At 41.3% G+C, this 27,620-nt stretch overlaps 3 protein-coding genes across 3 annotated transcripts; all 3 read right to left on the reverse strand.

Moving 5' to 3' along the window:
• Nucleotides 1–11,787: 11,787 nt before the first annotated feature.
• Nucleotides 11,788–16,072, reverse strand: nppa (natriuretic peptide A). Its single transcript, XM_073470255.1, has 3 exons — nucleotides 15,962–16,072; nucleotides 13,607–13,925; nucleotides 11,788–11,792 (listed from the first exon to the last, which is right to left on the reverse strand). Exons 1-3 carry the CDS (start codon nucleotides 16,070–16,072, stop codon nucleotides 11,788–11,790), a joined length of 435 nt encoding a protein of 144 aa, XP_073326356.1.
• A 3,442-nt stretch (nucleotides 16,073–19,514) lies between these two features.
• Nucleotides 19,515–20,286, reverse strand: nppb (natriuretic peptide B). Its single transcript, XM_073470968.1, has 2 exons — nucleotides 20,173–20,286; nucleotides 19,515–19,811 (listed from the first exon to the last, which is right to left on the reverse strand). Exons 1-2 carry the CDS (start codon nucleotides 20,284–20,286, stop codon nucleotides 19,515–19,517), a joined length of 411 nt encoding a protein of 136 aa, XP_073327069.1.
• A 4,570-nt stretch (nucleotides 20,287–24,856) lies between these two features.
• Nucleotides 24,857–25,508, reverse strand: nppal (natriuretic peptide A-like). Its single transcript, XM_073469410.1, has 2 exons — nucleotides 25,425–25,508; nucleotides 24,857–25,156 (listed from the first exon to the last, which is right to left on the reverse strand). The coding sequence occupies exons 1-2, from the start codon at nucleotides 25,506–25,508 to the stop codon at nucleotides 24,857–24,859; spliced, it is 384 nt and encodes a 127-aa protein (XP_073325511.1).
• Between the last annotated feature and the right edge of the window lie 2,112 nt (nucleotides 25,509–27,620).

Consider the following 27,620-nt stretch of genomic DNA (forward strand, 5'->3'; position numbering starts at 1 on the left):
TTTTGACAATTATTGAACTTTCTAGTCGGTCCAGCTGACCAGCTAGCTCGTGTGGTTGCTTTGGAGCGGCATGTTCGAAGGAATGAAGCACGATGTTATGGACTGTGACATGGACAAGGATTATTTCGGAGGTACTGCTATGTGGACTGGTGGCATGAGTGGCATGAGTGGCGTGAGAGTGGAGAAACCGTTTGCTACGTGGGTGAAGCAATTTGAAGCCGCGGTCCACGCACAGACGAGGGGGGCCAGAAGCAGGAGTTACACCGCCACCTCGTAGGGAGGAGTCCCTACGAGGCTGGACGGCGCGGCTTTCATGTTGTGGGACAGCCTATCACCGGATGTTCAGTGCGACTATACGCACTGAGGTTAAGGAGAGGTTAAACGAGGCCTTTGGACAAAAACAGTTCCTGCTGTACTTCCAGACGTGCATCTCTGCACGGCCCCGTCAGCCAAACGAGAGTTTGGAGGTCTACGCAGCCGACGTCTCCAGGCTCGTGGCTGAGGCATTTCCCGGCTATGACAGAGCTGCCAGGAATGGTGAGACCTTCAGACGTTTTCTTGCTGGGCTCGACCCTGCCCTCCAGGCTAAGTGCCACGAACAGGGAGTGACGGATGTGGACGAAGCATTGACTATAGCAGGCCATTGTGAATGGGCCAGGCTCTGAGGGCAAGCACACCTGGATTGCCCTACTCCAGCCCGCATCCTGCTGTTGTGGCTGCTCTCAATCCGGCGTCACCAAGTATTGTGGACTGTAATGCTAATGCCACAGAGAAGCTTGTTCATGCCATGGAACGACTCACCTCAAGGATGGACACTTTACAAGCAGAGGTGAGGGATTTGAGAGCACGTCCATGTGGGGCTGAGTGTAGCGGTTGTGGCTCCCCTTTTCCTGGGGCTCGTCAGCTGAGCGCAGAGAGCAACGGCGTGCCTGTCACTGCGATTGTGGCGGGTTTGGATGCAGGTCCACCTCAAGGGAATTCCGGATGGACGGCTGCACAAGAGGCCGGTCTCCGCAGCGCAGGCTTCAGGCAGGATACGGCAACAGGGTGTGTGCGAGGGGGCCACACTTCGCAGAGGAACGTCAGCCACAGCGGGGAGTGAGGTTTCTATCTCCCTGCCGACGATCACCATCTCCATCCCTGCACAGCCAGGAGCGGGGAAACTTCCAGTAGCTGGCATCGAGACTCGAATGCCAGTGTCGCCACCACAGGGTCACAATGACAATTCTGCAGTAGCGACTCCGGACCCCACGGTGGACTCCTGTTTGGTGGGTGAGTCTGAGTCTACGGCCTACGTTAAAGGACTGGTAGAGGGTGTTGATGTGACTGTGTTAAATGACTCTGGCTCTAATGTTTCTTTGATTTCTGAGGAGTTCAGAATGTCCATCCCAGCTTTACGTAAATGTGTGCTGAATACACAGTACATGTATGCACGTGCATTAAATGGACAGTTATTGGAACACTTTAGGTACTGTGGCCCTTCCAATAAAGTTGGGGGCCAGGTCATATGAACAAACTGTGCATATTGTGCGGGGGGCTACACAGGCTATCTTGCTGGGTTTTGATTTCATGCGGCAGACTCATGCAATTATGGATGTGGGGTGTGGGCTTCTCAGCATGGGAGACATTAACATTCCTCTCTTGCAGGCTACAGACTTTATTCCAAAATGTTGTAACATCTCTATGTCTACTGATGCTACTGTTCCACCTTTCAGTGAAATGATTGTCCCTGTTCAGGTGGTGCCCCCCCCCGTATTGCTGGACCAACTATTGACTCTTACCTGGGCTATTTAGAGCCTGAGGTGCGTGACAACATGGGACTGGTGGTCACACGCACAGTAGCGCCAGTGAAGAATGGATGCACTGTGGCACGGCTACTCAACCCGACCGACCAGGAACTGAAACTGCACCCTGGCTCTCACCTGGGGGTATTTCACCATCTTAATGGTCACCCCTACAGAGGTTTTTGATTCACGACAGGTGGATGCCCCCCCTACCTGATGTAGCTGATTGTCCGCTGTCGGACGATCAGAGACAGCAGCTGCAGGCCTTGCTGGGGAAGCATCAGGGAGTAGGGGTGGGCGGATCGATCCAAACATCGATAGTATCGATACCAATGTGAGTATTAGTATCGGATTGATACTAGCGTGATGAGATCGATATTTTTGTTGTAGTTTCTCTTCTATAAGTTCAGCAAATCACTCGTATTTCTTCACAGTTTGTGTGAGCGCAGCATCTAGTCCTTATGCGCAGCCCTCCTCTCCACCCGCTCACTTAGGTTCACTAGCATTAATTAATGTTGATTTTCAAAGTGTAATTGGTGGTCAGAGATGTAATTTTAGCAGAGTGATTATCATATATTCAGACAGTTGAAATAAATCTTAATTGTTTTACTGGAACTCAAAAATATATACTTATATTAAGATATATAGCCTACCTCAAACCTGAAGTATGAATATGGCAGAATATAATAACTCTTTTGTGTATCTGCTGAAGGAACATTAGTATTCCTATTTAGGCTACATGCAGATTTTCAAGTAAAAAGTATCGGTATCAGTATCGGCAATGCTGGTCCTGTAATTACTTGGTATTGGATCGATACCAAAATTTGCAGTATCGCCCACCCCTATCAGGGAGTGTTCAGCCCTGCACGGGGAGGAACAGGCAACCCCAACCTGATCAAACACCACATTCAAACAGGTAACCATCCCCCAATAAAGCAATGGGCCTACCACACTTCCTCCGACAAGCGGAGGGAAATAAACAGACAGGTCCAGCGCCTTTTGGAGGATGGCATCATCGAGGAGAGCTGCAGCCCTTGGTCCTCTCCTGTGGTTCTCGTCAGGAAGAAGAACAATACATGGAGATTTTGTGTGGATTATAGGGGTCTCAATGCTGTGACAATAAAAGACTCCCACCCACTGCCGCGGATCGATGATACACTTGACGCCCTAGCAGGGGCCACCTGTTTCAGCACCCTGGACGGCTACTGGCAGGTGGAGGTGGCGCAGGAGGACCGGGAAAAGACCGCCTTCACCACCGGCCAGGGCCTCTACCAGTTCAGATCCATGCCCATGGGGCTCACAAATGCACCGGCAACATTCCAGCGGGTTATGGAGCTGGTGTTAAAGGGGCTGCCGTGGCACATCTGCAGTGTGTATCTCGATGACATATTAATATACAGCAGGTCATTTGAGGACCACCTCTTTGCTCTAGGGGAGGTCTTCACCTGGATTGGAGCAGCTGGGCCACGGCTGAATGCCAGGAAGTGCCGCCTGGCCCGGGACCATGTGGTCTTCCTTCGGCACGTCATCTCTGCTGAGGGGCTTCGCCCTGACCCCAGAAACACAGAGAAGGTGAAGTCAAGGCCTGTGCCAAGGTCCGCTACAGGGGTGCGTGCCTTCCTGGGGCTCTGTTCTTACTACAGAAGGTTTGTAAAGAGTTTTGCCCAGCGAGCCGCCCCCCTCAGTCACCTCACCAGGAAGGATGTCCTGTTTCAGTGGACTGCAGATTGCCAGGAGGCGTTTGAGTTCCTGCGGGATGCTCTCTGTGCTGAACCTATAATGAGTCACCCAGACTTCACCCACCGTTTCATTCTATACACCGTCGCTTCCCAGGTGGCTGTGGGGGCAGTGTTGGCACAAGATGCTGACCGTCTGGAGAAAGTGGTGGCTTATGCTAGTCACTCCCTCACAGCAGCCGAACGATGATGGTCTACGTACGACAGGGAGCTGTGGGCGATAGTGTGGGCTGTTCGTCATTTCAGACACTATTAGGGTCTTCGCCCGTTCACCATTGTTACAGATCACCAGCCGTTGTTGGGCCTCTGGTGGCTTCCCATTGATAGTGACAGAACAGGGCCTCACAGCCGCTGGGCCCTGGAACTGGACCCTTATGACTGGGTAATTGTGCACAAAAGTGGAAGTCAATACACTAACACGGATGCTCTTTCACGCAGACCTGACCTCAGTGCAGAGTTAGTGAACAATGATGCCCCTGATGCTATCCACACTCTTGTGCACACAGGTACCCAAACAGTTAGGGACAATGACCCCAACACCGTGTGCGCCATAGAGACTCCCGTCCCCACCATGGTCCCTACAGCAGACGCCAGCTCCGGCCCCAGCCCCAGCCCTCATTTGCCTTCCGACCCCCCAGGCTTGTGTGGACCGGGCCTTAGTCTACACTCTGTCACACAATGGCTCCAATGTCAGGGAGTTCCAACAGAGTGACGCTGACATCAGGCAGGTGTTGGCCTGGCTGGAGGAGGGTCAGAGACCCCCTAGGTGGAGGTTAAAGGATGCTGGTCAGGGTTTAAAGAGACTGTGGCATGAGTTTCCCTGGCTGACTTTAATTGATGGACTGTTGTGCAGGGTTGTGTGGCTGTCTGATGAGGGGCGAACAACACAAGTTGTGCTCCCTGCTGTCTTGGTCCCCGAGGTCCTCGGACACCTGCATGGCGCACCTTTGACAGCTCACCTTGCCTATGAACGGGTCTTGGCTCGTGCCAGAGGTGTATGTTATTGGCCCACTATGTACAGTGACGTTAAAGCTTGGTGTGATCAGTGTTATGCCTGTCAAAGGAGGAAGTCCCCAGTACCCCGACATCATGCCCCTTTGAGAACTTCGCAGGCGGAGAGGCCTTTCCAACGTGACGCAGCCGACATACTTGAGTTGCCGGTCACCACTAAAGGCAACCGGTATGTTTTGGTTGTTGAGGACTATTTCACTAAGTTCGTTAACCTGTATGCCATCGCTGACCAAAAGGGCACCACAGTTGCTGAGTGTCTATTTCAGAATTACATTTTGGAACATGGTGTGACGGAAACACTGCACACAGATATTGGGAGACAGTTTGAGTCAGATATGGTAAAACATTTGTGCAGGATGCTGGGCGTGAAGAAAACTTATACCACTCCATACAATCCAAGTCTGATGGTATGGTGGAGAGGTTTAATAGAACACTTATCGACCAGTTGGCTAAAACGCTCTTGTCATCTAAGGGGGGAGTGGGACTCTTTCCTGTTGCAGGTTGCTTTTGCATACAATACCAGTGTACACTCCAGCACCGGGTTCATGCCATACTTCCTCACACATGGCAGGGAGGCCCGGACACCGGTGGATGTGGTGCTGGGGCCACTGGTGCAAGGCAGGCCAATGGATGGGTCCCTGGAGGACTTTGCTAGTTCTCTCCTCAGGCGCTTGGACACTGCTTTTAGTCAGACAAAGGACAACAACATTGTGGCAAGCAGAAAACAAAAGACTTTCTATGATACCAAGTTGAGGCACGAACCTTACGAGGTCTGGAACCTTGTGTTGTTGAATGACCCCACAGAGAGCCGCCGTAAACTGGCTCCCCACTGGAAGGGACCTTACTTGGTGCAACGGCGAATGGACAGGGATGATGAGGTGGGAGTCACTTATCAGAATAGTAGTATTTGGGGAGGAGCCCCCTCTTCAGACCGTCCACTATGACAGGCTGCAGCGCTACAATCTGCCTGTGGCTTTTCCCTTGGAGGGCCCGTCTAGAAGCCTCTTCTCCCCTTCCCCACCCAATGCTCTGCAGGGGGATGCTACCACACCCAGTAGCCCTGCAGGCGTTTTCCTTTTTGGCAAGGACGTGGACTGTGATATTGGTCCTGGTTCAGGTGCTGGTGGTTCACCTGAAAAGGCGGTTGCCCTGCCAAGGTTCTCCGGGGTTGGTAGGTCATCACGACCCCCTGCCCGCTTTGGGGACTATGTGATTGAGTGACTGTTATACATGCTCATGTTTACTGACTCCCTGTGTTTTAAGGGGGGGTTTGCGTATTTGTTGTTTTTTTTTAGTTGTGCTTTTGTTGTTGTGGGTTACCTAGGCTGTGTTTTACAGTTCTGTTTATTGGATAATTGCTTCATGGCCTGTTTAGGCTATATGTGTTGTGTTTTACATGCAAAATTTTTTTTCCCCCAGCGTATTCTATTTCGTTGTGTATTCTGAAATGAGGTCATTTCCTGCTGTAAGGGGGGGACGCATGTAGGAGTGGGGCGTGCGAGTGTGACGTCTTGGAGAGGCGACATTGTTGTTGTTACAGAGTTCATGAAGGAGTGGAGGAAAATTATCGGAGTGTGTTGGTTAGCTCCAAAGAGTACATGTTCTTGAGTTTTTGTCAGCAAAGAAAGAGTTACTTTAGACGCCCTTACACTTCGGAATGCTACACTACTACTACTGCTACTACTGCAACTACTGCTATTACTACTGGTGCTGCTTCAATTACTGCTTCAATTACTACAGGCACTATTGCCCTCAATACTCCCACTACTACTACAGCTTTCACACGAACTGAATATAGGTGTGTGGTGGAGCTGTGCAGTTCTACTATGAGCAGTGGAGCAGCCCTATTTTCGACCCACAGCAGGTGACTGTGATCACTTCAGCTTCTCTGTGGGGAGAGTATAATTATTATGTTTCAGTCCCCATGACCCACTCTAACAAAACAACTCTGACAAACTTCCAACATGCATATGTTGCTTGTTTAACTGATTACACCTAAAGTCCTTTCTGCTGCTCTGTGGCAGAAATGGTTAAGCACATGGCTGATCCCATGGTCAGGGGTTTGATTCTTCATGTGCTCACTTTAGGAGAAATTTCCAACATAGTTAATAATGTCATACTTGCATATACATGGTTGATTGGATGATTGATTACACCTGCAGTACAGTGTGAATGTTTTTTTTAATATCTTGAACAAGTAGAACCTCTCTCCTTTCTAAATGTTAAATCCCTTTAGTTGTGCCAGGATTTTTCCTAGTCAACTACTTAGAGCACAGATCACAAGTTAACCATTGGAAAAACTATGAAACTGTGTCAGATTCTTTTTGCCAGTTTGATAGACTCTTTAGCTTAAAAAACACAATGTTAAGGTATGCCCCAGTAGCTCAGTTAGTAGAGAATGTGCCACATGTAATGAGGCTGTATCTTGGCAACAGTTGCCAAGGCTCAAATCCAACATTTACCCCCACTCACTCTCTCACCATTTCCTTTCACTCTCTCTTGTCCTATTACAATAAAAAAGTAAAAACATATTCCACATACGTCATGCATTATGACTTTTATATAACTTTTATTCACACATACTGACATACAAATAAACTTCACTGTCTGGTGAAGTGGCCAAGTGGTTTGAGCATAGTACTAGTGCCCATGCACTTCACTAAAAGATCACTGGTTCAAAGCCTGACTTTTGGAAAGGTAACTTGATTTCTGCCATTCCAACAAAGGATATTTCTACATTCACACTGCATTTTCAGTAGGAAAATGCATTTTCTAGTTGTAAGTAAGAATTCACTGGATGAATGAATGAAAAATGGTATGTCCTAAGTGACTTAATGCAGTGGAACAGATTACAGGACTTGACCTGACTCTTGAGAATAAAGAGAATGGCTCCCCCCATTCTGATGCAAAGTCAGGTGAAATTTTGTAGTCCACAAAACATTTCAGGAGCTCCACAGCAAAACAGCATTGCAGCTGAAGTAGCTGGGGGACTTGTTTTAAAACGGCAAAAACTACAACAACCAAAAGCTTAATCCAAGTCTCAGGTAGCCCCAAGAACCCAAATTGATTTGACAAGACGTTATTTGCAACTTTTTTTTAAGTCAAACTCTTCACTGTAGCTGCTAAGCTAAAAGTGTCAGTGTACACACCCTCTGAGGTGGGTGCACGAGCACAACCATGTATAGAGAGCCTAAATAAAGCTGCCGATAATAAAATGAATGTATTAATTATTATTATTAATGATATTAAAGTCATTTCGGGATCTGTGGGCTTACTGAAGCCCAGAGATCCCGGACATCCACTGACATTGTTTACAGTGTAAGGCTACTGTAAGGCTACTGAGCCTTACACTGTAAAAAATGGTCCATGGTAAAAAAAATTGCAAAACTACTACAGGAAAAAAACGTAAACTCTAAAATGGTTAAATACAATTTTTAGAACAGTGAAATACCGTAACTATATATATCAGTCAAAACTGTAATTTGTACACATTTTTTCTGGAAAAAATACATTGCTCCACTGTTAAATACTTGTGCACTTTGTTTATAACAGAAATATGCCGTAATTTACATTACAGTCAATACTGTAATTTTTGCATCATTATTTTTGCACGTTAACCGGTCATCTAGCTGCTTAGTTTATGACTTTATTTTAAACTACTTCCAAGAAATAACGGACCTTATCAGCCAACCTGAAGCTTACGTACGAAAGCCGTTTATGTCTGCAGATACAGTATAGTCATGTTATTACAGTATCTGAATGCAAAAACGACAAGATAACGTGACCTCTATTGATCCTACACCAGTAACCTATAATAGCATCTCAAGAGTCAAAAGAGTGATTGATTGATTAATTGATAAATAACATCAAAATAAAGAAATGTATACATGGTATACACCTCTCACTGATAGATATGACCATGGTTGGATAATTGCACACAACAAGTGAGCACATCTTTGTAATATAAAGATAAGATGCTGTGTAGCATTAATCAAAAAATATAGCCAGTAAATGTGGTAATTGCACAGAGATTGGATTTTCACAGGACTTGCGCACTTGTTCAGCACACTATGCTGTGATTCATAGTTGTAACTACTGTTATTATTTCCATGTTATCTTCAGATGAGCACTAAACCAAAGAGCCACAAGCCAACTGGAGAGGGGGAGTGGATGGTGAGACTGAGGCCACTTGCCAGCTCTGGGGTTTGGCCTGCTGGAGGAGGCAACAGACCGGCCCTGAGGCAGCGCAAATGGCATGAGCTCTACCAGAAGGTAAAGTACAGCAAAATATCCACCTATTACTCATGACCATGCATATCACTAGATGAGAAAAAGTCATTCTGATGGTGCAGAATGTACTAATCTGACCATGGACTGTACACTGTGTGTCACTCCAGGCTGAATACAATTCTGATTGTTTCAGATTGAGTAATGCCCCATGCAGGCCCGTGGACAGACCACCCTCTTTAGAGGGTCCATGGCCTCTAGTCGTGGATTTCACACTGTTAAGGTGAGCATTAGAAAAATTACATCTTGCATGTTTGTTCCCAACCCCTGCAGGACACTATCACAGGACTGGGTTGCTCCTTCGGCAATAGACTGATACACCCCAAGTGTGTGAAGAAGAGGTATCGCAGGTCCTTCCTTCCTGCTGCTGTTAGACTTTACAACCAGCACTTCTCCCAGTAGACCTCACATGTGCACTCAAACTCTACACATATCCCATTCTCATTCTCATTTTGGTTTGCACTAACTGGACAATTTTTAATACCCATATTTATTATTTGTAAATAAAAATACACTGCCCACACTGTTTATATTTACACTGTTCATATTGTAAATATTATGTATATACGAGTCTATTCTATTTCTTATTATATTGTTTATTTTTTACTTTTATTTTATTATTGTTTATTGTAATATTCCTGTCCTTTAGCTGCTGTAACACAGAAATTTCCCAACAAATAAAGGAATTGTGATTCTGATTAATGCTGTTGTTTTAGCAGCCTGCCACTCAGTCTCCTGCTGATGTCCAGCCTGTGGTCTCAGTCTCAGCCATTGATGCGACTGATAATGCAGCCCAGCGGTCTTTCCTGCGCCCCCCTCCAAGTTTAGCTATGGTGAATATTGTCGCAGTAATTAATGTCTTGTATTAATTGTTTGTATCATAAAATTAACTTGTTGTTATTGTTTCTCCTTCAAGTTTACTACATCATGATTTGGTGGAGCACAGTCGGCCTCAGTAAAGCTGAATTTAGCGGCGAGAAGGACTCCAGCCCTTCTCCTTCTCCTCCGTCCCCTGTGAAGACCCCAAGCCCAACTTCATCCTCTGTGAGGACCCCCAGCCCTGCTCCATCCTCTGTGAGGATCCCCAGCACTGCTTTTTTTTTCATTAAGGTGTTTCTTCTCTATAAATCCCAAGTTTTATAACAATTTTATACATTGTGCAAATTATATAGACACTGGGAGTTTATTTGAAACCCAGAGTTTGTTTGACTACCTGTTTATTTGAATATTTGTTAGGTTATATTGTGGGGATGACCATTTGATAAATAATCATCAGTAATGTCTGATAGTGGGTGAAAGTGGGTAAAGGCAAGTAATAGAACGACTAGAACACTCTGGTAAGTTCACAAAATGACATCACTTTACTGTAATGCAGCCAGAGACAAAAGACAACACTTACGTCATATCACAATATTACCATACCCAAAGCCCACACCACATTTAGTGTATATATGTATATGTATGTATGTGTGTGTGTCTATCTCCGAGTGCGGCATAACATGGAGGAGAAAGCTCCATGTTACGCCGGGGAAATCATAATTCGTCGTAATTATGCTTTTACATGAAGGTTTGACTCAAATACATTCACACAAAAAAGCCTAGGTTGCATTTTGGCGAGAGTTTCACTTTAACCATCATGATCATCATCAAAACCTTCTATTTATTTGACATTTTAAGGGGACTTACGAAGAATAAAGTAATGTTCTATATTACAGACTGATAAATGCACATTAAAACACTATATGGTATACTAGTATGGTATACTAGTTTATAGTTTTAAAAAAGAAAGGAACACCTGTTAATTTTACGGTAAAAAATTGGCAGCTGTGGTTGCCAGAATTTTACTGTAATAAATACAGTAGGCCCTTTTCTGCTATTATGGTAGAAGGATATTAGTACTGCTGATTTTACAGTAAAGGTTGGAGTTTAAAACCATATTTTACCCTATAAATACAAGTTTTTACCATATAAAAATTGTGCTGTTTTGCCGTATAATTAACATAAAAATCATGTTTATTATATGGCAAAACAGCTTTTTTTTAAATAGTAAAAATGTGTATTTGTACAGTAAATTTTGGACTCAAACTCATACGTTACGCGTAAAATCAGCAGTACTAATATCTTATTACCTTAATAGTAGAAAAAGCTCTACCATATTTATTACGGTAAAATTCTGGCAACCACAGCTGCCGGTTTTTTACCGTAAAGTCAACGGGGGTTTTTATTTTACAGTGTAGGTAGCCATTTTATTACATTTTGAAACAAGTCCCCATTTACTTCAGTGAAGCTCCAGAAATGTTTTGTGGACTACCAAAGTTCACCTGACTTTCCATCAGTATGGGGGCAGGAGATAATGACTGAATTTTACTTTTTGGGTGAACTGTTCCTTTAAATCATAGTATGCAAGAAAATGTAAGAAAATCAAAAATGGTAGCGTTGCTTTGGACTGCTCTTCAACTGATTATGTACAGATAATTCAACAGCAAGAGCTTTATGATGGTTTTCAGTTAGTGTGTCGTAAGAAATCAGGTGACATCACCAAGACTGACTGATATAAGGTGACTGAAGGTGGACATTTGGCACAGGTTTTCTTATGTAATGGTTTCAGACTGCAAGCAGAGATAAAGAGAGGACTCCCCCTTAGACAACTGAGTATCTACTCTATTGTAGCGGTGTATGTTTGAAACAAACAAACGTGACTGAATTCATCAAATGAAAAAGAGAGTTTATTAATCTTTGTTGGCAACCCACATGCAGTTATGTAGTGAACTTGTGTCCTTTAGGATGGTAATGTTACTCTGCAGACTTCATTACACTTATGACAAATAACCAATTTGTCACTTCAAACAGAAAAATACATATAAGAGATACACACAGTTGAACTGTCTCTAATGCAGAATCATACATTTCCTGTTTCTTTGGTTGGAGGTGATACTATAATCCAACATGTGTCCCAGGAAACTGTCAGACTACCCTGATGGGGAAATGACACAAACAAAAAAAGAAAGAGGATTATACAGGTTATAAAGACCTGGTCATGTAGCAACACTGGATTGTATTAATGCATATTTATTTAATGTTAGCAGACTCTACAGGTTGCAGTGTTTATTATATTCTGCAATATGAGACAGGACAGCATACTGATGATTTTGTTATTCAATAGTTATGAAAATGTCACATATCACACTTCTGACATGTAAAAATTGCAATTTCACATGTGAACTGGAGTTTCAACATGTGAAAATGCATTCATTGCAAATGTGAACATGACATTTTATCAAGCAATTGGCTTTTTTCACTCATGAATTAGTTTCAAATATCATACATCCATACATGATTGGCTCTTTTCCACATATGGATTAGAATTTCCACATGTGGAAACCAAAACATGGCACACAAAATCATATGAAATCTGATTAATTTGTCTACATTTTCACATATTATTGGCTATTTTCACATGTGAACTCAAATTTTTAAAATTTGAAAATATGTGGGGGAAAAAAAATCAAGAGGGGAACTGGACATTTGTGTAATTGGCTTTTTCCACATATGAATGAACATTTCCACATGTCGAATCCACATTTTGAATTACATAAATTCACAGTGATTGATTTCACATGTGGATTAGAATTTCAAGGTGTGTAAAAGCTGTACAGAGCCACCTACTTAGTAGGTGTACTTTGTACTATTTGTTTGTTGTTTGTCACTTGACTTCAAACTGTATAGGCACTGTATGTTGTCGGTCACTGTTGTCTTTGATATACACATACACCTACTGTATATTTTCATGTTTTCACCTGCTTGTTTATTTAACGGTGATACGTTTGTTGTTACCTGTCTTTGTTCACCTTTGTTGTCCTTGTTTTTAGCTGTATGTCTATTTCTATCTTCCTGAAAATTGTGTGTGACACTGGGAGCAATGTAAAGCAGGAGTTAGATTCCTTCTATGTGTACACATAGTTCCCCAATAAAGCAGGTTCTGATAACAATTCTGGAATAGTTATCAACTGTTTGGTATTTAAATAGATAAACTTCTCACAAAATATCTAGTAGGTCTAGTCTCCGTGCTGCAGAAAAGGTCACATTGTCCACAGGAAAATACTTAAAAATTTTGGGAGACACTACTTGCTTTCTTACCAAGATTGCGATGCTTTTATCAGTCTCATGTCTGTCTGTTGAGTTTGGGACTGCAGTCAGGACCTGGTTAGCCTAGCTAAGCATAAAGACAGGAAACACAGGGAAACAGCTAGTCTGCCTCTGTTCAAAGTTCAAATATACACCTATGTATATATATCTAATGTATGGAAGCCCTGAAAGGCCATGGGCTTATTATTTATTAATTATAATATATAGAATTAATATATATTATATTAATAATAATAAAAATAATAATATAATTTATTTATTGTTATTAATGGTTATTTCCTCCATTTTCCCGTGATAATGAGTTGAATGTTGTTTGTTTTCTCGCGATCACAAGTTATTTATGTCATTGTCACGGAATAACAATTTTCCTGAGTAAACAAAATAATTTTCTCAAGATCTCGAGAAAACCAATTATTGTGTGATAACAGCATAATTTAGCCAGTTATCATGAGAAAAACAAAAGGTTGATCCCTCTTATTATTATTATTACTAAGCCTAATGTTTTAGACAAGAGCACTGTGATTGCGTGTATGATCAATACCTCCTATGAAAAATATTCCAGCTAAGACTTCTGACCCTCATGTATGATTTTACTGAATCCCTTATTAAATTGTGTTCTGCCATCCTCAGCTGCAGTCTTACCTCTTCCATTGTTGCATCCCAGACCACTGGCATTTCCTATTCGATCCATCCTGGCCCCAAAGCAGCTAGAGGCCCGTTTCCTGGTGGTCAACAGCAGGTCCTGCAGGCGGCTCCTCTGACTTGCAGTCCTGCTGTGGCCCTCACTTGGTGATTGAGATCTTTCTGATATCAAAGGTTCTTGGTCCCCCTCCTGGTCCAGGCTCCATCCTGGGCTGGCCTGGCTGTGCTCAGGCTCTTGGTTTGTCCCTTCATAATCAGCTTCAGAGTCCTCCTCCTGGGCTGCTTCCATCAGAGTCTCCTCAATGCGCCCCAGTAAAGACTGGTGTGGAGAGATGAAGATGGGTTACCTTAAAACCGAAACTGTCTACATTCCGTCAGTACGTTTTAGGCATAGGAAACACATGCTCCTTGAGAAACAGCCCAGAATTTGGTATTTGGCTTGTGAAGTTTTGAACTAAACTTAAAATGATGTCTAAGCACCCTAACACATTTCAAACCTTGTGGTATTCAACCAAGGCAACTGGTAAACTGAGAGGGTATAACAGGTGCTTTGAAGCACATTTACATGCTTGGGAGGCTCAGAAATCCTCACAGTGCACACTGGCTGGATGTTATTTAGCCTTGGTCAACAAGGATTGTTGAGTATGCGCCTGCACCAAAACCATTAACATTAAATCATTTTGTGCCATATAAACAAGTCATGGAGTGTCTCTTAGTTTAAAGGGGCTCTATGTAACAATTTGTGACCATTAACATGTATTAATCACTTTTTTATTGGCCATATGTGAGCAGATTGCAATGTGAATTGAGAAATAAGAGGTTTTCTGTACAAGTCTATGGACGATTTCTTGAAGCTGTTTAATGCTGCTGGACTGTGTCATTATTTTTTTAATGCCATTATCTCGAAATCACCAGTTCATTATTACATTATCTTGAGATAACAACGATAACAGATTGATTTAGCTTGTTATCTTGAGAAAACAAACTTTGTTATCCTGCGATAATGAGATAAGTTAACCAGTTATCACGAGGAAGCAAAAGGGCTTTCCCTCTTGTTACTTAAAGCCTAATATTTAAGAGATCAGCAGTGCCGTGTCAGCATGCATACATGGCATTAAGTGTATTAGCTGATTAAAGCTGAAAAGGTCAGATCAAGGAGTGCCCTTTCTTTTCCCTCAGCCAATGTGAGGTTGTAATCCTACTACACAGTAGACTTTGAGTTGATCACTGTATGGAGGACTATTGTTTCATTCTGCCCTTACTTCACAGAATGGACCATCAGAGCATTTTCAGCTGCTTACATTTATCAAGTTATCAAATCTGTCGCAGACTTACATATATGGCATTGAAAAGCTATGCTAAACCAGCTATTCCTCACAAGTGTCTCACTCTAAAACATCCGTGTAGACACAAGCACTACATTACAATACTATTGTTATGCCTATAGCTTACAGTAGTCATGATGTAAATACCCACATATCAAATCAACAAGTAAAACATTCAAATGGCAAATGTTCATAAAAAGTTTATGATTTGCTTTGAAACTCTCAAACTCACCCCACAGAGCAGTGTGTGTAAGTAGCAGTCAACTCTTGAAGTCATGAACTCAGGAAGTCGTTTTCTTATGATAAGTTATTTCATTATCTCGAGGAAATAACATTTGATATCTTGTGATTTTCTGTACCTGACAGTTAATGTAAATAGTTTTATTCACATTTTTAAACAGGTTTTAGGTGATATGCTTTCCTAATCTGTGGCTTGATCACTGGGAAATATCCAAGTATCGGTAAGATATCACAGTTTTATGGTTTCTCAGGCTAACTTAATTGTGGAGATGATATGTTTTTGGTCAGCTAACACTCATGAAATCTCATCCCAACAGTTTTTCGAGGGACTATTTTAAAGGTAAAAAGTAAGAGACAACTTTTACCAATCATTAGTACCAGATTACATATTGTACTGTAGTTCTTTCCAAGAAGCTTCAAAAGAAATTACATATAATACCATTTTATCTCTAATTCCAATGTCACCATTTGATTTTACAAAATGAAGCTCTGTAGTTTGCCCCACCCTCTCATTCTGGGTGATATTACATTCTGGTGGAGACATGCTAGAAATAATATTGGATATATAAATACTGCAATGGGAAGTTATTAATTATATAAAGCCTAATCTCTTATATAAAGCCTAAAAGCTGCAAACAGCACATAGGACATGACCTCAGTTGTAAAAGTGATCATCTTCACATCTCTGACTAATGCACAGCTCACTCCCTGTATTTATGTACCTGACCTCCTACAATAGAGTTGCTAGACAAACAGGTGTGATCACTATAGTAGTGATGTGGTTCCTTACCTTGAGCTGAGCCAGGTCACTGGTTGATGAGGGCCTTCCCAGTACGTGGCTGCTAACAAGTGTGTGCTGACACAGCAGGACCAGCAGGCCCCACAGGACCGCAGTCCTCATGTTATCCTTCTGCTGTTACTACAGCTGCAGCCTGCACTGTAAAGCTTTATATACATGCCATCACACACACACACACACACACACACACACACACACACACACACAAACACACACTCACCATGCCACAGACAGTCGGTGTCAGTGGCTCATCATTTTGTAGATTTCCTCAAGTGCATTCTGACACCTCTGCTCGATAAGGCAGCTGGTCAGATGTCCCTTCAAGTGGTGCTTGGTGGTAGGTGATGTGTGTGTGTGTGTGTGTGTGTGTGTGTGTGTGTGTGTGTGTGTGTGTGTGTGTGTGTGTGTGTGTGTGTGTGTGTGTGTACAGTAGCCTATATGTGTCTGTGCATCATCAGGCTAAGCAGATAGCAGGGGCATGTCCTGAGAAGCCATCTTGAGGCTCTGAGCTCAGATGTGGTGTGTAATGACAGGAATGCAGCATTCACTATGCAAATACTTCACACTGTCTGCACTCCTGAAAAATACCATAGTAGGTTAAAACTGCTGCACCTGGGATGGATGGAGGTTACAGGCCTACAAGAAGCCAGGAAGGTATGACAACTTACAACTGGACACAGCATCAGAGGCGGAGCCCCATTCATTCCTGTGAAAGCTGCTCAGTGGTACATGAAGCATATAGCGTGGGTACTAGAGACTTCCTTCCAGTTTAGCCCTCTGTTAACTTGAATAGGGATATAATGATTTAACGCGTCAGCTCTCTGTCCACATGTTATTAGACTGAATGGATCAAGTTATGACTGATTATGAATTATTATATAACCCTAACCTGTGGATGTAGTGGTGCACAGTAAAATGTATTCACCGTTACAGCCACTACTTTCACAATGTAAGCGTATTCGGAAAAAGTCTTTTTGGGCTAGTGCATTCTGTGACATTGTAATTACATGGTTTGGATGCTATGTAAAATTGGCTTCAAAGCCTGGTGCTCGTCTTGTGGGCAACTGGTCTGCACTTGCCATCTTTATTTGAGAAGGATAGTGAGTAAACTGTCAGATATACAATATTCATTTTCTGTATCAGGTTGTCTTTTGCAGGGTCACCGGGGCTGGAGCAGATCCCAGATTTACAATAAAGTGGAACAACGCTTGGCCATTATAAATCTGTTGCACACTATAACAAACTGAAGCCATATCTTGGGAATACATAAACACCTAAAACCAGGGAACATCAACAGGACAAAGAAAAAGACTGGAACCCTGATGTTGTTCTAGTTAATGACCTGTGGGTATCTAATGGGGTGGGTCAGGCACCAGGCCATAACAGGAGATGAGCCGCTCAAGTGAGGCACACTGAGTTGCCACCTTTGGGAAAGCCCGGGGTGAATGAGAGAGATTTACCAACAATGTACAATGTGTACCCTAAGGAATTGGGAACTGGACACATGGACCAATAGGATGCAGAAAAACAGACATTAGGACCTCAGACTGCTGATGAGTCTCCCATTTTATTACTTTCTTCTTTTCTTTTTTTATTAATCTCTTTTTATTGAGTTTTCATCAGAAAATTCATGGAAAGAAGCAAGTTCAGCATTCAACAAATGAACAAGCATATGAGTGTTTTCTTATTTTCCATTGAGTAATGCTAAACATGGGTTGAAGATTTCCATCTCAGTAGTATTATTCAGCGCACCAGCAATGTAAGAAAGGCCAATAAATTAAGAATATATTTGGACTTTTGTATCACACTGGGTACGATGCCAGAAATTGCTGTCATGGGTTTTGGTTCAAACTTGAGTACTGACAGAGTGAAATATCTCAGTCCAATAGCTATAAAGAGAAAGGCAAGACCAAAAATGTGTATCAAGGAGGCTGGACCTGACTTGTATCTTTCACAGATAGGGTCTACATCTGCATAGATTTTGACTAGTCTCATCTTAGTCCAGTAGGTTCTGTGAACCAGTTTACACTTTACTGAATCACTCTGTGATTTGCACATATTAAGGAAGAGCGCACGCTTCTGTATCTCTTGTTAGATGGCAGCAGGGTGAACAGACTGTGACTGTCTACAAGATTGAATGGTTTTGTGTGCTCTCCATGGTGCTGAAAACTAAGGTTTACATTTACCCCAGGATCCATACAGAACTAACAACAACTTAACGTGTCTGTTATCAGTCAAAATCCAGTTTAAAGAAATGTGACAAGGGTGTATCCATCGCCTCACTACTCATCAGTGATTTCAGCATAGTCATACTTATCCTGAACAATTACAGAATATCCTGAATGCAGTTGCCTGTGGTTGACTTGGAATGGCTACTTCATCAATATTATATATCTCAAGTGGTGTGTTTTCATCATCTTTGTCTTGTCCTTATCCACTCCCACATTCTCTACCCATGGGAGCGCTAACAGGACATGCTGTGGATGCTGTTTGCAGTGTGGCTTTGTTTGTATTGTGACATTCAGTCCATGTGATAAGACCTTGCCAGCTATCAGTCATTACGATTACAAAAATTGTGAAAGCAATGTTTGAAAATAACCATAATTTACCTCTTAATTATTTTGCATTGATTTAAGGCTGCTCCTGGCTAATGTCAGGTCATAGGCAAATTAAATTGACTAAATAGCCCAGGCTGGCCACACAGCAGATAAAATAAGAGACTGTTGAGTCCACATCTTTACAGATACCTGTCTCTAGCACAACATACTGGATCAAGCTGTTGCACTCGATGGCTGACCTACAGCTACACAAGGACAGGTGGGCTCTGTGTTTTCATCATTGATGCTTGGTGCTAAAATGCTGTCAGTTAATGGCAGTGTTTACCTGATGTTGAACTTTTACATAACTGCTGTTTACATTCACCTTCATGCAAATTCAAAAAATGTACTACATACTTATGTATGTATGAATATAAATAACTGTTCTATGTTTGTGTAGCATGAAGGAGTTTACAAAAGGTTCTTTTGTTATGCAGCCCTGTGTTATAAAATGACAAATAAATCACCTTGAACTTCAAGCAACACTCGGTTTAATGATGTGCAGTTGTAAACATTTATTCAAACTTTTAACAGTACTTAAAGAACAATCTTACATCATTTTAAATAAATATATTTGTAAGCCACAAACAATACTCAATAAATATTACTAAATAAATAGCATTAAAATAAAAATATCTTTTGGTAGAGACGTTGCAGTTCCAGAATTTAGATGGTAAGACTTCATCTTTACTTTGGATCTGTAAGAGAACAAGAAAACAGCATTAAATCTGCCATCAGGATTATTCATATTTCAATATTCATGTCATTGACAGTGTAGCATGATGTAAACTAGTGCTACACTGTCCTTAAAGTATATTAAATATATTTTTGCCAGGCTCTTGTTTAATCACAGCGCGAGTCAAATCTTTTTTCTTGTTGACTATATAATGATTTTCCATAATATCCCTGACCCAAACAAAATTGTAAGTGCTCAACCTTGAGCAGAATTACTTCAACTTACTGTATCTGCCAACAGTGTTGCACCCAAGAGAGCTCATGGAGCCTATCCTGTCCATCCGTCGACCGAAGCAGCCTGAAGATCTCCTGGATGAGTCATTGCGGACGTTCTTGAGGTTCTTGGCTGAGAAAAACTCCCTGATTGCTGCCTCATCAAGTCCAGTTTGGGGCTGCTCTCCATCTACGTCCTCTATGTTCAGGCTGTCCAGATCGTCACTCTCTGCAGGGACTCTTTGGTCCACCTCAGTCTGCTCTGAAACTGACTCCTCAAGTCTGTGAAGGATCACCTGCATAATCCACAAAGACACATGTTAGGATAAGTTTTATATATCTTAAAAAGGATAAACATTTACAGGCGGGACCCTCAAACATTTCTGGTAGTGCTTTAAAGCATTATGATGCATTAGATTTTAGTCAATACTGAATATCCTACTGCAGCCTTTAATATTACTTTATCATTAGACTAATTATTATTCACTGAGGGCATTAATTTAACTTCAATAAGCACAAATCACGAGTCCCATTAATTGGTATGATACATTTATACAATCCCTAATGGGGGAAGATAAAATGAAACTCTTATGCTCTGCTGCTGCAGATTGGACCCATGGTGGAGCCCTGTTTCAAAATCGCTCATTGGCACCTCACCTTTAAGATGTCCATGTCAGTGTCAGTCAAGCCGGTGCTGATGGGATATGTGCTGATGAGCTGCAGGTTTAAGATGAGGAGGATGCCACAGAAGGGAATGGAAGACAGATGCATGTTTCTCTGTGAGTTCCTGTTGGCTGTATCACTGGATAGATGGATGGATGCGCTTTGGCTTGTCCTTGGAGCTGTTAAGATGCTGGAGCCCACAGTAGCACCCCCTGCTCTTTTATACTTAGGCTCAACACACATAGGTATGCCTGGAATTTCAGTGGCATTCCTGACACCTGATTCTGATAACAGGAGCTGTCGGAAACTGCTCCTTTTAAAGCCTTGTCTCTTAGATATGGGGCATGCTACTTTGCCTCAGAAACATACCCCACCCCCTCCTACACGGGACATTGTTGTCACTGAGCTACGGGAAGTAGTAAACTAAAAGACAGTGTGACCGTGTTACTAAATTAAGTGGTGTACGTGATTGTGGCAGGGCAGTCTGCAGAGATCAGCCTTCAGTGGGAGAAACCAAACCATGTGATCGGTGTCGCTTGTAATGATGAGCCCACAGAGAATTATGGTGCGTTCCATTTACCTCAGAAGTTGGAGCTGGGAATTATGTCATACCCAAGTTGACTGTGTTACACAAGGCTACAACAAGTCAGAATACCAATTCCAGCCAGGTTCGCCAATGTTAGTCATTGACAGCAATGCCAGTTGATAACAACACATTACATGGTATTCTGCGCATAAAAACATTGGAGTAACATGTCTTCAGATTAGCCTAGGACTAATTTAATGAGACACAAATAAGAAAGTACTAATAAACAGTATATTCTACAGCTTTCACAGTTGTTGATAAGCAGAGCGGCCATTTGGATTCTGATGTTGGTGTAAGCGAGGTGCGTCCAACTTTCCAAGTCGGAAATCCGACTTCAGGGGTTTTTCCTTTTCAGTTTTCATCACAGACTCTGCTGCTACCCTCAGCTCCACTCAGCCTTTTAGCATCTTTCAGCCAATTATTTTGGTTTTATGGTCCACAACTTTTTTTACTGTGTCATTTCAGTCTTGGTGCTCTCATCAACTTTGTTTCCAGCATCAGTCGCAGACAACTATGTGAACAGTGAAACTAACAAAATGGCTTCAACGTTTTTTGACTGTCCAGCCAAATGTGCTACAGGTAGAACAGTGGTTATGTGCTTATTAATTATGTATTGTTTAAGTAATCTTTTCATGTCTTAAAAATCATGACCAATTACTTGACCTATGACCCTTAAAAATGCAGATACTGCTCTCTCACCTTGAAAAGATATATAGGTAGTGCAGAGGCAAAGTGCAGTAACTACAATCTTCTTCTTGAAAAATAAGAATCGAAATTGATTTTTTATTACATGAAATCTGTTATTTAATAGTTTTATTGTTTGCATGTTGGAATAAATGACTTAAGAAAAAAATTAAAGAATCCTCGAGTATGAGGAGAAAAAACAAACTTCAGGCACTAATGCATGAAGGAAGGAACAAAAATAGTTAGGTTAGATGAAAAAGTCTTCATTCAAAACATGGCTACTTACAGAACAATAAAACACCAACTGGTTTTGACCTTGAAAGTCTTCATAAGGGAACAAAATGGTGGACAAAGATCAAGCAAACATTTTATAAACTTGGCAGGGGGTGTCTCCCAATCCTGATTTAGTGAATGCAGGTGATGATATCAATGAATCCCATGTTGAAGATGACACGCCTCCCCAAATTAAAAAAATATCCTGCTCTAAAATGAGAAAACAACCAAACGTACACACATCAAAATTACATCCATCACATGAACACATTTCCAAAAAGAATCAATCAATTATTTAAATTATGTGACCTTCTATATAATTGTAATGCATCTGTACAAGAAAATGGTAGGACTTACGCAGTAGGTTGTTAACACGTCGGACTTCTTCTAATGCATTATTAATAATATGTCTTGTAAGACCTTTCCCTGAGTCACCTTGATAGGTTATCTGCCTGCTTTTCAAAGTCAGAGTCAAAAATATGCTTAACCCTTTGAAACTTTTTTAGTTGTGGAAGGTTAAAAGAATGATAATGAGATAGAAAATTACGATCTGTTTCGTTGCAAAATAAAGTGGTATGTAAATTGTTGTCATCACCTTTATAAATCAAAAAATCCTTAAGTATTATTTTGTGTATTAAGATGGCTTGATGTAAATTAAATGGGTTGTCAGTCTGTAAACAAATACCTGTGAACTCTCCTGTTCCTTTTCAATCATAACTGTATTTTGTAGCTGAATTGTAGTCACTGCACTTTGGCTTTGTAGGGCAGAGCTGTTTTCAGAGAAAAATCTCTGATAAACCCACTGTATACTACCTGCTCAACAGCAAAAAGCAGATGAACACAGTGAAGCATTTAGCAGCTAAAGAGCCAGATTTAGAAAATGAATGCAGGTTTATGTTATGTTGCAGTGAGGCCTATCGACAGATATTCAGCCGCTCTAGCAGCATGGCTCTAGGAATATCATTGTCAGTTCATGCATCGGTCTTTCTTTCTTTGATTCACAAGTATTCATACCAGGGCTATTCAATTGGGCCAGATTATAAACCAGGGCATGTAGATGGGCCAGTTGTTCAGTTGTTTGAATATTTGTGATAAACTAAGGCAGGACAAGTTCCTTTATTGGTTGAGAAATGCTCCTACTTCTTAAATGAACGGTTCACCCAAAGATAAAAATTCAGTCATCATCTACTGACCCCGATGCTGATAGAAATGTTGGGAAAAAATCCTGTTGAAACAAATTGGCTCCATACAGCTTGTCTGGTGTAATCCAAGTCTCCAGAAGCCCAGAAATCCCAAACTGATTTGTAAAGACGTTATTTATATCCTTTATGTGCAGTCAAGCTTGTGCACCCACTTCAGGCCAGGTGTGTGCTACTAATAGTTCAGCAGCAACAGTGAAGAGTTCAGCTTTTAAAAGGGTGTACGTAACATCTTTTCATATCAGTCTAGGATCTTGGGGCTTCTGGAGACTTGGATTACAGCAGATGAGCTGTATGGAGCCATTTGATGTTTTTCCATTTTAAATCAAGTCTCCAGCTACTTCAGTTGTTAAGCAGAATGCTGCAAAGCTGTTATACTGTGAAGCTCCTAAATATGTTTTGTGGAGTACAGAACTTCACCTTCACCTTTCCATCAGCATGGAGGGAGGAGATGATGACTGAGTTTTACTTTTTTGGTGAACTGTTCCTTCTAGGTAAGTCAACTATTTAAAACCCTCATGGATTAGCTGGAAAATGTCACAAAGCTGCACACAGGTCTGGCTTTCTGAGAAGTTGACTTTTTTAGAAATATAAGCCGGTTGCCTTTCATTATCCCAGTACAACTTGGCATGGAATTCAGTCAAGTCAAATTGAATTTTAAAAAAAGAAAGAAAAGAGCTAAAACACACTGTTTCTGGATAGGTTACATTATTTGAAGGGGTTCATATGTTCCCATGTGAAAAAGTCTAAACAGAAGACATAATATATATAAAATATATATATATAAAAAAATAAAAATAAAATACATAAATAAAATTTGTTCCCCATCTACCACACCGTTTTATTTAATGTGCATAGCATGACGAAAGTCCCTCTGAAAAAGAGTAAGCTGCTTCCAATTGTGGCCAAAAAAGAAATTCAGACTCAGTTATTATGCAAAATAATTATTTTACTACAATACAATCTATTACAAGGCAACTCTATCCAACAATTAAATAAAATAATAATAAATACATTTACAATCATTTAATATTTAACAGCTCACATAAGAAAAAGGGAACCACAGTTCTGCAGGAGAACCAAGGAGAGACTGAAGTAAGCATCCTTTAACATGTCAGTCAGAGCTGTGTGACTGAGAGGAGCTCTGTGGTTGTGGTCACATTTAAGTGTAGAGTCATCCATTCCTGTTGACAGAATAAAATCACATTACTACACCAGGTTGGAAAGCAGTTTGTTACAGTTTATATCACTGGCTGTAACTGGGGCTGCTGCACAGCTGCCCTGAAGCAATGAGCCACTTTACCTCCAGCTGCTGCGCTGCAGATGTTCAGTGACACCCTGATCAATGAGCTACTACAGCTGCTACAATTACATTAATTTTCTATGTACAAATACACAGACACCGTTTTTGATGCATTTTTATGCCAATGGCATTAACTGTTATAAATTCCTGCTGAAATGTGTCATGTGTTTGTGCTGCATTATGTTTAACCTGAATGTAGAAAAAAAGAGTTGCATAATAATTTGAGGTCATATACTCATACTTTTTTCACTAGGTCTAATGTTAATATATTACTATTATTATTTTATTATATCATATTATAGTACTTTGTGAATATGTGGCTAGTAACTGTTTTAAATGTGACCCATAATTCTCTTTGCCTATATATATATATATACTATGTATAATATAAGCTCTACATTTTGTTAAATTGATTCAACAGCCACAACACATTTGAAAATACAGCAACACATTTCCTGTATTTCATCAACACTATTGAGTTTAAAAAGAAATTCATATATTTATTATGTCACATTTTTCTGCATCTGTGAAAAGACAGCTGTAGAAATTCAGATGGAACTTTTTCCCATGTTGCAGTTATCGAAAATGAACGTACACAAGATGATATGGTCCCCGGCTGTCTGCCTCCTACCTTCAGCATCCCAGCCCACTGAAGGAGCCGATCCTCTCCAAGCGCACACCGAAGCAGCTCCTCAGACCGCCCTTCTTGTAGCGGCTCCACGAGCGCTTCGACGTCCTCATGAGGTCTTTGAAGAGACGCTCGAGGACGTTTTCTTTGGCCGCCAGTGGGTCGGAGGAGCTGCTGCGGTCGGAGGAGCTCCAGGGCTCCTGCTCTGGAGCTCCGAACACCGACTTGTCTCTTTTCACCTCCATCTCCTCGGAGGAGGAGTAATACGGCGCTGTGTTGATCTCCTCTAACAGCTGCTTCAAACTCTGAAAACACACAAGTGGAAAGTCTTTTTCATCACAATGTAATTCACTCTCATTTCCAGCGTAGTTCAGTTCCCCACAGTCAGAAAAACGCTCCTCATCTACACCAACAGTACAGTCACCTCTCACACACAGCCTCAGTTAAACATTAAATCCACTCTGTCTTCACACAAACTAAAACTTTCTTCTTCTATGCCTGATGAGAGATCTCCTGTCACAGTAGTGTCTCTGATGTGGTCAAATATCACATAGTAGACCTGAGTAGACTTACTTGGAGATCAGAAAGGGGTTTGGCCCTTACGAAATGAAGCAGTAAAAGTAGAGATAAGCAGCAAACGGAGATATTTGGGTTCATTCTCTATTGCAGTTTGATTTCTTCTTCTGTAAAGACCAGCTGCTGTGGCTCAGTCGTCTCCTGCTTGTCCGCTCTTTGACGGTGGCCAGGTGCCCCTTTATACACGACCTGATTCCGTCACAAGGCCTGGGGAAATTAATGAGGTGTGACTAATGGCCCCACACGTGGGAGTACAGGCTAACTTGAACATAGAGACTTAAGTGTTGAAGCTGTCCAACAATATGAGTGAAGACTCACTGAGGTTTTATTGGCTTCATTTGGAATAACTATTTCTTCTAAATAACTGTAACATAGCCCCTCAGCACTTGGGTTCCCTGCCATTGTCATTAGACAGTTTTTTACTTCTCCCACTGAATACAATAAAAACACACTCATACATATAATCATAATAATCACCAGTCTTCATTTTCTCTCCACGGAATTACAGGTCACTCTTTATGTCAGCTCATGGTCAGCTGATGTTTGCCATAGCCACAGAACCATTCAACAGGGTTTGCAGTAGCAAATGTAGCAGCTCAGCTGTCAGTGACAGCAGCATGGGGAGCTTGATTAAAGACCTCCAACAGTGACCCCCAGTTACTGAAGGTACCTTATATGACTGGCAGATTTTACATATTTGACACTGTTTACAACAACAGCCAGAAAAAAAGTGAACTAGAGAAAAAAAACATACGCCACATTTGTGATGAAGTACTGTGTTATATACCAACGTTACTCTACTAGCTATCCAGCTTAATCAATCAAGAGCTGCATTTAATCATTACACACCAATTACATTAGTAAAAAATAAAATAAAATAAAATACAATGTTATGAATATGTTACATGAATTATATATTCATACGTTTTATTTCAGTAATCGCCGGGCAAAAAAATTTCAACTACAGACCTTCATAGAGGGTCAAATTTAAAATAATGGCAATATTAATCAATAATTTATAACTGTAATAATAACTATAATGTTCTTGGTCCTCTGTACACCCAGGTAAAGTGTTTGGTCTCACACTCTTCATGAAGTTAGGCTTGTCTTTTCACATTCAGTTTTTTTCAAAAGTTAAAGTTTGCCACAACTGTTGGAGCAACTGATAACTGCACAGATGGTCCTAATTTCCAAGACATCGCTGTAAAAAGTGACTTTACATAGAAAGTAAAGGTAAAATGTTCACTTCGAAAGAGAAACACATGGACATTGAAGGGCGACGCCACCGCAGTAGTGGCGACCTGTATACTTCCAGTAGATTAGTGCATAGCAGGGTGACAGAGTGTTGTTAGTTAATTACAGCATTTCTTTTGGTGTCCCCCCCAGGAACTGTTTGTGAGAAAGTTTCATGAGTTTTCCCCACCGAGGTTGATATTAGATTCTCCTCTCTGAACGAGGTTAGTGGTTAATGTCACTGAGACCTAGTATCACCTGAGAAAGTTCATCTTTTTTGTTTTGTTACTTATTTTTGTTGTGCCTTCAACTGCAGCTGTATACATTTGTATACATTACATTTTGAAACTGCATTGCCAAAAAAAATATCCTATCTGACATCCTTTTTTAGTTTATAGTGAATGAGATCCTCTTGTGCAGAACCCCAGGGAAATGTCCAATGTAACAATGTTTTGAAATAATTTCTTTCTACAATATCAGTGCATGGCAGCTATGGTACAGTCAGGATCAGTTCTAGTCAAATAAAAACCCCTATATTTATTGTTGGTCTGTTATGTCATTAATTAAAGAGTATGGTCTAGACCTGCTCCAATTGGAAAGTATCATGAGATAAGTTTTGTTGTGAATTGGTGCTATACCAATAAAAGAAACGTGTCTTAATTGACTTAACATACTGCAGTATACTGCATAAAGGCTGGATTAGCTACATCCAAACTGACCTCTTAAACATTGAATTTCACATCTCTTCATAAGGGCACACTATACACCTTACATCAGTGTCAGCACTGGTTATTAACTGCACCGTGGAATACTAGCTGTCTTGTATCAAGGAAAGAAAATGCCTCTGTTAATGGAAATACAAACGACAAAACAGAAGTGTTTGTTCCAAGTTAATAATAAAACCTATACTGTTTGGTTGTTGCACTTCAAATTAAATATTGACTGTAAATTTCCCTGTAA

The sequence above is a fragment of the Pagrus major genome, chromosome 7, assembly GCF_040436345.1.
Source record: "Pagrus major chromosome 7, Pma_NU_1.0".
NCBI lineage: Eukaryota > Metazoa > Chordata > Actinopteri > Spariformes > Sparidae > Pagrus > Pagrus major.

What these genes read in the sequence shown, in the direction of transcription:
- nppb (XM_073470968.1), bottom strand. Translation starts at nt 20,286, where the DNA reads ATGCATCTGTCTTCCATTCCCTTCTGTGGCATCCTCCTCATCTTAAAC. An exon ending in CTGACATGGACATCTTAAAG is followed by an intron (nt 19,812 to 20,172) that starts GTGAGGTGCCAA and finishes TGGATTATGCAG; the next exon opens with GTGATCCTTCACAGACTTGA.
- nppa (XM_073470255.1), bottom strand. Translation starts at nt 16,072, where the DNA reads ATGAGGACTGCGGTCCTGTGGGGCCTGCTGGTCCTGCTGTGTCAGCAC. An exon ending in GTGACCTGGCTCAGCTCAAG is followed by an intron (nt 13,926 to 15,961) that starts GTAAGGAACCAC and finishes TCTCCACACCAG; the next exon opens with TCTTTACTGGGGCGCATTGA.
- nppal (XM_073469410.1), bottom strand. Translation starts at nt 25,508, where the DNA reads ATGAACCCAAATATCTCCGTTTGCTGCTTATCTCTACTTTTACTGCTT. An exon ending in AACCCCTTTCTGATCTCCAA is followed by an intron (nt 25,157 to 25,424) that starts GTAAGTCTACTC and finishes GTGTGTTTTCAG; the next exon opens with AGTTTGAAGCAGCTGTTAGA.